At 42.1% G+C, this 10,808-nt stretch overlaps 1 protein-coding gene across 1 annotated transcript in view; it reads right to left on the reverse strand.

Moving 5' to 3' along the window:
* The window catches only part of OSBP (oxysterol binding protein), a 329,199-nt gene that overhangs the window by 165,137 nt on the left and 153,254 nt on the right, over positions 1 to 10,808 (reverse strand). The window contains exon 7 of the mRNA XM_053692308.1: positions 1,983 to 2,114. Within this exon, the coding sequence (XP_053548283.1) occupies positions 1,983 to 2,114 (132 nt within the window). The remainder of the gene's footprint in view (positions 1 to 1,982; positions 2,115 to 10,808) is intronic.

Genomic DNA, 10,808 nt, shown 5'->3' on the forward strand with positions numbered 1-10,808 from the left:
GCAAGCTGTGACGCAGTATCAGACATGGCCCTAGTATTATCAGCGCACTCTGTTCTCACCCCAGAGTGATCACGCTTGCCTCTTAGTTCTGGTAATTTAGCCAAAACTTCAGTCATAACAGTAGCCATATCTTGTAATGTTATCTGTAATGGCCGCCCAGATGTACTAGGCGCCACAATATCACGCACCTCCCGGGCGGGAGATGCAGGTACTGACACGTGAGGCGAGTTAGTCGGCATAACTCTCCCCTCGCTGTTTGGTGAAATTTGTTCAATTTGTACAGATTGGCTTTTATTTAAAGTAGCATCAATACAGTTAGTACATAAATTTCTATTGGGCTCCACCTTGGCATTGGAACAAATGACACAGGTATCTTCCTCTGAATCAGACATGTTTAACACACTAGCAAATAAACTTGCAACTTGGTTACAATCTTATTTAACAAAAACGTACTGTGCCTCAAAGAAGCACTAAACGATTAAATGACAGTTGAAATAATGAACAGAAAAAACAGTTATAGCATCAATCCTTGAAAACAACACAACTTTTAGCAAAGGTTTGTTCCCATTAGTAAAGTAACAATAATTAAATTTGAAACATAAAAATTACAGAGCAACGTTTTTAATCACAGTCAATATATAAGTCTCACAGCTCTGCTGAGAGAATCTACCTCCCTCCAAAGAAGTTTGAAGACCCCTGAGTTCTGTTAGAGATGAACCGGATCATGCAGGAAATACAAGAGTAACTGACTGGAAATTTTTGATGCGTAGCAAAGAGCGCCAAAAACGGCCCCTCCCCCTCACACACAGCAGTGAGAGAGAAACGAAACTGTCACAATTAAAACAAGCAACTGCCAAGTGGAAAAATAATGCCCAAACATTTATTCACTCAGTACCTCAGAAAATGTAAACGATTCCACATTCCAGCAAAAACGTTTAACATAATAAATACCTATTAAAAGGTTTAATGTACTTTTTACAGAGTAATTCCAGTGAAGTACCATCCCCAGAATACTGAAGTGTAGAGTATACATACATGTCATTATAACGGTATGGCAGGATTTTCTCATCAATTCCATTCAGAAAATAAAAACTGCTACATACCTCAATGCAGATTCATCTGCCCGCTGTCCCCTGATCTGAAGCTTTTACCTCCCTCAGATGGCCGAGAAACAGCAATATGATCTTAACTACTCCGGTTAAAATCATAGTAAAAACTCTGGTAGATTCTTCTTCAAACTCTGCCAGAGAGGCAATAACACGCTCCGGTGCTATTGTAAAATAACAAACTTTTGATTGAAGTTATAAAAACTAAGTATAATCACCATAGTCCTCTCACACATCCTATCTAGTCGTTGGGTGCAAGAGAATGACTGGGAGTGACGTAGAGGGGAGGAGCTATATGCAGCTCTGCTGGGTGAATCCTCTTGCATTTCCTGTTGGGGAGGAGTTATATCCCAGAAGTAATGATGACCCGTGGACTGATCACACATAACAGAAGAAATACTAGACTTTGTGGCTGGGAATTAGAACCATCTACATCTGGTTATATTTGCACCGTTCTATATGGACAGTTATAGACTTATTTGAGATTACTCATTTTCTTATTTATTATAATTTTATTGTACCACTATCAGATAACCAGCGCCACCCTAGGAGTCTTTAGGATCCCAGGTATAACATAAACCATAAGTAGCAGTGGTCTTTTTAAATCCATTCATTTCTGGTTATAGGACATTTCTACTTCAAGTGGATTAGCCACAACAATCTAATGTTAAGATTAATTGTATGTGCTGCCAATAGAATGTGAGACATGAGACACTTATTTTGTGCACTAATGTGAAACTTATCACATCTTGCAATCCCCCCAAAAGCATGTATGTCCCCTCTAATCCTCATTCCCCATTTCTTGCACACATGTGGACATGCCCAAGTAATATTACCCTCCCTTTTCCCATTTTGTTTTTCTATCCCATTTCTCACAGGCATGGGGATCTTGCTCAACTCTTTCCCAATACAGTTCTTCATGACACTCCAAAGATTAAGGCTGTAGTTCGGTTTATACGGGATACGTGTGCGTCTCTCCTTTTTCTGATCTTCGGAATGAGGCCGCATCTGAGGGTAAAGAAAATGTAGACGTCATTCAGAGGGAACAGATGTGTAGGACTTTATATTGGGTATATGCGGTATTGTGAGGTAGTATTAAAAGGTTCATCGTGCAGATATGAAATAATCTGTAAACAGAGGATGATACAAAAGGAACCATGACATATGAGAGCCATGAAAGTAAATATGTGAGTGGACATGTGAAGGATACAAAAGAGTTGTGTGATCAAGACAAAAGATGGAAGAGAAATGGTGAAGCAAGTGTAAGCAAAGTTAAAAGGACATTAAACTGCCAAAGAATGGTTACTACTCACTATGTTATTGCACTGCACCCTGTTCCTGCAGCTCGTTTCATATCCGTTCTAATAGCTTAAAGCAGACATCGTCAAATTTGGCCCCCCAGAGGTTTTGGAACTACATTTCCCATGATGCTCAGCAAGCATATCAGCTGACTGAGCATCATAGGAAATGTAGTTCCAAAACCTCTGGAGGGCCAAGTTTGAGGATGTCTGGCTTAAAGGTTCAAGATAATAAAGCTCTGCCTCTTTTAGTGGGGGCAGCCATCTTTGAGCCCAGGTATTCTCAAAGCCTGTGACATAAGTTGTGCACACTCACAGATCAGTAATATTGCCTGCTTTTTACAGTTGTATAAAAATGATTACGGTTTCTTAATGACATTGATGGGTACAGGTCTAAAATTGAACTTCTCTATATTGGGTCTTTGAAGATTTAGTGGGGCCTGATCCACATTTGTAGTTTCAGGATGTGTGCAATTTATTAGGTTTGTCAATCAAGGTGGTGGAGCATCTAACAAAATAATTGTTAAATGCATTTGCTACTTCTAAGGGAAGTTGCAGGGATTGGTTATCCACTTTAACAGTGGAAGGTTGGGAGTGGACTGGGGGAGTGTGTAAGTTATTTATGACTTTCCAAAACTTTCTAGGGTTTGATATGTTATTGTTCCGATTTTCACATAAATATTGGGCCAATTTTGTTTGTTTAGTGCATATATTTCGCCATTGTCTATATACACAGTGATTGTTCATAGAGCCAGTATGCTTGACTCCCGAGACTGGTACATTTGAATGAGGTCAGCTGTGATTCAATTCATATGTGCTCCTTTTACTCTCACCTTACGCAGTGGGGCATGCAAATTCCAAACTTGTAGGAGTTCGGACTGAAAGAATTCAACTGCAGAGTCTAAATCTGGGATAAGGTTTAATCTGTGCCAGGGGAGGTTCTTGATGTAATTTAGAAATGATTATTACATTTTTTGAAGGACCTGGTGATTTTAACCTTGGGAGTGGATTTAGTAACCTTTATTTTGCGCACGCAGTACACTAAGCAGTGGTCACTGAAACTGTTAGAAAGAATACCTGCCTCCTGGATTCGGTCAGGAAATTTGCTTTGTTCTCTTGGTATTCTTTGTTGAAAGCTAAAACGTAGGCAGGCGCATATGGTAATTTCTAAGCCCTTAAAGGCCTCCTCTAATCTCAGGGCATTTTGACAGTTTTTCACAGCTAGAGGGTGTTATTTCATGTGTGTCATATAGATAACATTATGCTCAAGCACGTGGAGTTACCTAGGAGTCAGCACTTATTGGCTAAAATGCAAGTCTGCCAAAAGAACTGAAATAAGGAGGCAGTCTACAGAGGCTTAGATACAAGGTAATCACAGAGGTAAAAAGTACATTAATATAACCGTGCTGGCTATGTAAATCTGGGGAATGGGTAATAAAGGGATTATCTATCTTTTTAAACAATACAAATTCTGGAGTAAACTGTCCCTTTAATATCAAGCCACCTACTAGGAAGAAAAGCAGGAACTTTCAACTATTCAACAAGAACCCTCTCCTAGCTCCTAGACCAGATTGCCTCACTCTCCCTCTAGTTTGCTTTTCAAACCTGTCCTCAGGCCAGGTCTTCAGGATTACCTTAGGTGAGAGCAGGTAAAATAACCATGTTTACTAATCAGCTGATTATTTCACCCGTCCTCCAGCTCAGATATCCTCAAAAACAGAATTTATGCTTACCTGATAAATTACTTTCTCTTACGGTGTACCCAGTCCACGGATTCATCCTTACTTGTGGGATATTCTCAATCCCTACAGGAAGTGGCAAAGAGAGCACACAGCAGAGCTGTCCATATAGCTCCCCACAGGCTCCGCCCCCCAGTCATTCGACCGACGGTTAGGAGAAAAAGGAGAAACCATAGGGTGCAGTGATGACTGTAGCTTAACAAAAATAAATTTGAACCTGACTTAATTGCCAGGGCAGGCCGTGGACTGGATACACCGTAAGAGAAAGTAATTTATCAGGTAAGCATAAATTCTGTTTTCTCTTACATGGTGTATCCAGTCCATGGATTCATCCTTACTTGTGGGATACCAATACCAAAGCTTTAGGACACGGATGAAGGGAGGGAACAAGTCAGGTAACCTAAACGGAAGGCACCACTGCTTGCAAAACCTCTCTCCCAAAAATAGCCTCCGAAGAAGCAAAAGTATCGAATTTGTAAAATTTGGCAAATGTATGCAGTGAAGACCAAGTCGCTGCCTTACAAATCTGTTCAACAGAAGCCTCATTCTTGAAAGCCCATGTGGAAGCCACAGCTCTGGTGGAATGAGCTGTAATTCGTTCAGGAGGCTGCCGTCCAGCAGTCTCATAAGCCAATCGGATGATGCTTTTCAGCCAGAAGGAAAGAGAGGTAGCAGTCGCTTTCTGACCTCTCCTCTTACCAGAATAGACAACAAACAAGGATGATGTTTGTCTGAAATCTTTAGTTGCATTTAAATAGAATTTTAAAGCACGAACCACATCAAGATTGTGTAACAGTCGTTCCTTCTTAGAAACTGGATTAGGGCACAGAGAAGGAACAATGATTTCCTGGTTAATATTCTTATTAGAAACCACTTTTGGAAGGAAACCAGGTTTGGCACGCAAAACAACCTTATCTGCATGGAACACCAGATAGCGTGAATTACACTGCAAAGCAGACAATTCAGAAACTCTTCGAGCAGAAGAAATAGCTACCAAAAACAAAACTTTCCATGATAATAACTTAATATCTATGGAATGTAAAAGGTTCAAACGGAACACCTTGAAGAACTGAAAGAACTAAATTTAGACTCCATGGAGGAGCCACAGGTTTGTAGACAGGCTTGATTCTAACTAGAGCCTGTGCAAACACCTGAACGTCTGGCACAGCTGCCAGACGCTTGTGTAACAGGATAGACAGAGCAGATATCTGTCCCTTTAAGGAACTAGCTGACAAACCTTTCTCCATTCCTTCTTGGAGAAAAGACAATAAACCTTGGAATCCTAATCTTACTCCACGAGTAACCCTTGGATTCACACCAACAAAGATATTTCCGCTATATCTTGTGGTAAATTTTCCTGGTGACAGGCTTTCTGGCCTGGATCAGAGTATCTATAACCGATTCAGAGAACCCACGCTTAGCTAGAATTAAGCGTTCAATCTCCAAGCAGTCAGTTGCAGAGAAACTAGATTTGGATGCTTGAAAGGACCTTGTATTAGAAGATCCTGCCTCGATGGCAGTTTCCATGGTGGAACCGATGACATGTCCACTAGGTCTGCATACCAAGTCCTGCGTGGCCACGCAGGCGCTATCAGAATTACCGAAGCCTTCTCCTGTTTGATTCTGGCTACTAGCCGAGGGAGAAGAGGAAACGGTGGAAAGACATAAGCTAGACTGAATGACCAAAGCGCTACTAAAGCATCTATCAATGCCGCCTTGGGATCCCTGGACCTGGATCCGTAAAGGGGAAGTTTGGTGTTCTGACGGGACGCCATCAGATCCAACTCTGGAATGCCCCATAGCTGGGTCAGCTGAGCAAAAACCTCTGTGTGGAGTTCCCACTCCCCCCGGTGAAAAGTCTGACGACTCAGAAAATCCGCCTCCCAGTTGTCTACTCCTGGGATGTGAATTGCAGATAGGTGGCAGTAGCGATCCTCCGCCCATTTGATGATCTTGGTTACTTCCTTCATCGCTAGGGAACTCTTTGTTCCCCCCTGATGATTGATGTACGCTACAGTCGTGATGTTGTCCGACTGAAATCTGATGAATTTGGCCTTCGCTAGTTGAGGCCATGCCTGGAGCGTATTGAATATCGCTCTCAGTTCCAAAATGTTTATCGGGAGAAGAGATTCTTCCCGAGACCATAGACCCTGAGCTTTCAGGGAGTCCCAGACCGCACCCCAGCCTAACAGACTGGCATCGGTCGTGACAATGATCCACTCCGGTCTGCGGAAGCTCATTCCCTGAGACAGGTGATCCTGAGACAACCACCAGAGAAGAGAATCTCTGGTCCCCTGGTCTAACTGTATTTGAGGAGACAAGTCTGCATAATCCCCATTCCACTGTTTGAGCATGCACAGTTGCAGTGGTTTTAGATGAATTCGGGCAAAAAGGGACTACGTCCATTGCCGCAACCATTAATCCGATTACCTCCATGCACTGAGCCACAGAAGGCCGAGGAATGGAATGAAGAACTCGGCAAGTAGTTAAAAGCTTTGACTTCCTGACCTCTGTCAGAAATATTTTAATTTCTACCGAATCTATTAGTGTTCCCAGGAAGGGAACCCTTGTGAGCGGGGACAGAGAACTCTTTTCTACGTTCACCTTCCACCCATGAGACCTTAGAAAGGCCAGAACAATGTCCGTATGAGCCTTGGCTCTGAGAAAAGACGACGCGTGTATTAACATGTCGTCTAGGTAAGGTGCTACTGCAATGCCCCGCAGTCTTAGTACCGCTAGAAGGGACCCTAGCACCTTTGTGAAAATTCTGGGAGCGGTGGCCAACCCGAAAGGAAGGGCCACGAACTGGTAATGCGTGTCCAGAAAGGCGAACCTTAGGAACTGATGATGATCTTTGTGGATAGGAATATGTAGGTACGCATCCTTTAGATCCACGGTAGTCATATATTGACCTTCCTGGATCATCGGTAAGATTGTCCGAATGGTTTCCATTTTGAAAGATGGAACTCTGAGGAATTTTTTTTAGAATTTTTAGATCCAGGATTGGCCTGAAAGTTCCTTCCTTTTTGGGAACTACAAACAGGTTTGAGTAAAATCCCAGTCCTTGTTCTGCAATTCGAACTCTGTGTTTCACTCCCATGTTTAGAAGATCTTCTACACAGCGTAAGAACGCCTGTTTTTTTGTCTGGTCTGAAGACAAACGAGAAATGTGGAACCTTCCCCTTGGAGGAGAGTCCTTGAATTCTAGAAGATACCCCTGAGCAACAATTTCTAATGCCCAGGGATCTGGAACATCTCTTGCCCAAGCCTGAGCAAAGAGAAAAAGTCTGCCCCCTACTAGATCCGGTCCCGGATCGGGGGCTACCCCTTCATGCTGTCTTGGTAGCAGTCGCAGGCTTCTTGGCCTGTTTATCCTTATTCCAGCCCTGCAAGGGTTTCCAGGTTGCTTTGGGCTGCGAAGCGTTACCCTCTTGTTTTGCGGCAGCAGAGGTTGAAGCAGGTCCGCTCCTGAAGTTGCGAAAGGAGCGAAAATTAGCCTTGTTTTTGGCCTTAAACGGTCTATCCTGCGGGAGTGATATCCGCAATCATTTCTTTCAACTCGGGACCGAAAAGGGTCTTTCCCTTGAAAGGAATGTTTAGTAACTTTGTTTTGGACTACACGTCAGCCGACCAAGATTTGAGCCAAAGCGCTCTTCGAAGCTCAAACCCGAATTTTTTGCCGCTAACTTAGCTAATTGGAAAGCGGCATCAGTGATAAAAGAATTAGCCAGCTTTAGAGCATGAATTCTATCCATGACTTCGTCATATGAAGTCTCCCTCTGGAGCGACTCCTCCAGCGCCTCAAACCAAAAAGCCGCTGCAGTAGTTACAGGAATAATGCAGGCAATTGGCTGAAGAAGGAAACCTTGCTGAACAAACATTTTCTTCAGTAAACCTTCCATTTTTTTATCCATAGGATCTTTAAAAGCACAACTGTCTTCTATTGGGATAGTTGTACGCTTAGCAAGTGTTGAAACTGCTCCCTCTACCTTAGGGACCATCTGCCACGCGTCCCGCCTGGGGTCATTAATGGGGAACATTTTCTTAAAGATGGGGGGGAACAAAAGGTACACCTGGTCTCTCCCACTCCCTAGTCACAATATCCGCCACCCTCTTCGGGATCGGAAACGCATCAGTGTATACAGGGACTTCTAAAAACCTGTCCATTTTACACAATTTTTCTGGGACCACCATGGGGTCACAATCATCCAGCGTAGCTAAAACCTTCTTAAGCAGGACGCGGAGGTGTTCCAGCTTAAATTTAAACGCTAAGGAATTTGACTCTGCCTGCTGAGAAACTTTTCCTGTGTCAGAAATTTCTCCCTCGGACAGCACATCCCTCACTGCCACTTCAGAGTGTTGTGAGGGTACAACAGATAAATCATCCAAAGCTTCTGATTACTCATCCTCTGTTCTTAAAACTGAGCTATCACGCTTCTTTGGAAAAACTGGCAGTTTGGATAGAAATGCCGCAAGGGAATTATCCATGACGGCTGCTAATTGCTGTAAAGTAATAGGCCCCAATGCGCTAGAGGTACTAGGCAACGCTTGCGCGGACGTAACTGGTTTCGACACATGGGGAGAGGAAGGAGGACTATCCTCATTACCTTCCGTCAAAGAATCATCTTGGGCTACATTTTTAAGTGTCACTGCATGGTCATTAAAATGTTTAGATACTTTAGCACACTTTAAACACAAATGCAATGGGGGTACCGCCATGGCTTTTAAACACATAGAACAGGGTCTATCTGTAGGCTCAGACAGCACTCAAATACAGTAAAATACAATTTTTGAAAAAACGGTACTGTGCCTTTAAATAATAAAAAGCGCACACTTTTTTTACTAAATCTCAAAAAAAATCCAATCTTTATGAAATTTTCACCATATGATCCTAATGCTTTGAAATTATTGCACACTAAGTTTCAAGACAATTAACCCCTTATTGCCCAAACCTGAGCAAATTGAAGCAGGCCACCGGTTTAACACACTAAAGCACCATGCCACAGTCTCTGCTGTGGCCCTACCTTCCTTGGGGATTCGTTTTGGACGAAAATAAGCCTCCCTGGAGTCCTCCAGCAATCTCTGGACTTTACACGTGAAGCTGCATGAAGCTGTCTTGCAAAAGAACTGCGCAACTGAGGCGCGAAAATTAGGCCCCTTCCCTCTTCACTCCGGAGTTGTGGGGCCTTCCTAAGCCAAATTAGGTGTCTAAAGATATACCAGGCATAATAAACCCCAAAAAGTGTTCCAAATGTAATAAACACTTGTACAAATAACAGATTATTGTGATAAAATAATCGATTTCCTTTTAACAGTGTCCACCAGTGTTTTAAGCCCTTTTAACTAAGCCATCCTTCTATACTAAGTCTCAGAATATGGCTTACCTTCCCCTCATGGGGATTCTGTCAGTCTTCTAGCATTACCAGGTCTTGACTAGAAAAAAAGTGACTGAGCATACCTTATAGCAGTTAAGCCTGCAAACTGTTCCCCCCAACTGAAGTTCTCCGGTACTCAACAGTCCTGTGTGGGAACAGCAATGGATTTTAGTTACAACATGCTAAAATCGTTTTCCTCTCAGCAGAAATCTTCATCACTTTCTGCCACAGAGTAAATAGTACAAACCGGCACTATTTTAAAATAAATTCTTGATTGAAGAAATAAAAACTACAATTCTAACACCACATTCACTTTACCCTCCCGTGGAGATGCTACTTGTTAGAGCGGCAAAGAGAATGATGGGGGGGCGGAGCCTGAGGGGAGCTATATGGACAGCTCTGCTGTGTGCTCTCTTTGCCACTTCCTGTAGGGATTGAGAATATTCCACAAGTAAGGATGAATCCGTGGACTGGATACACCATGTAAGAGAAATGTGGCCTGTTAGGGAGGTTCGAGGAAAGGTTTGAAAACCAGTGATCTAGTTGTAAAACCAAGCAAAATGAGAAGGTAGGAGAGGACAAGGAGAGAACCAAACCAAGACGGACAGATCTTAATAGGATGTCACTCAGAACATGAATACAGACATTTAAAGAGACCGTCTACTTTATTTTCTTTTTATTGTTTATAACCTCAAATATTGCCTGTTTCTAACAATAGCCCAGTCTCTATTGTTTTTGGCATTTTTTCCTATCTAGAAGATATTGTCACATATTCTTGGTTTTGTAGTTTTTAAAACTGTTAAATTTGTGTTTGCAGAACTATCATCCTCTTTCTTCACAGCAAAATGTTATAAAACTAGACCTTAAAGGGGCATAAAACCAACATTCTTCTTTTGGGATTCAGATAGAGCCTACATTTTTAAACAACTTTTAGATTTACTTCTATTATAAAATTTGTATCATTATATTGGTATCCTTTGTTAAAGAAGCAATTTACTACTGGGAGCTAGCTGAACACATTGGGTGAGCCAATGACAAGAGGCATCTATGTACAGACACCAATCAAGTATGATTTTCAACAAGGGACACCAAGAAAAAAACAAATGACCTAACAGAAGTATAATGGAAAGAGGTTTAAAATTGCATTTTCTATCTGAATAATGAAAGTTTAAAGGGACAGTCAAGTCCAAAAAACTTTCATGATTCAAATAGGGCATGGAATTTTAAACAACTTTCCAATTTACTTTTATCACCAATTTTGCTTTGTTCTCTTGGTATTCTTAGTTGAAA

This window comes from Bombina bombina, chromosome 9 (genome assembly GCF_027579735.1).
Source record: "Bombina bombina isolate aBomBom1 chromosome 9, aBomBom1.pri, whole genome shotgun sequence".
In the NCBI taxonomy this organism is placed as follows: domain Eukaryota; kingdom Metazoa; phylum Chordata; class Amphibia; order Anura; family Bombinatoridae; genus Bombina; species Bombina bombina.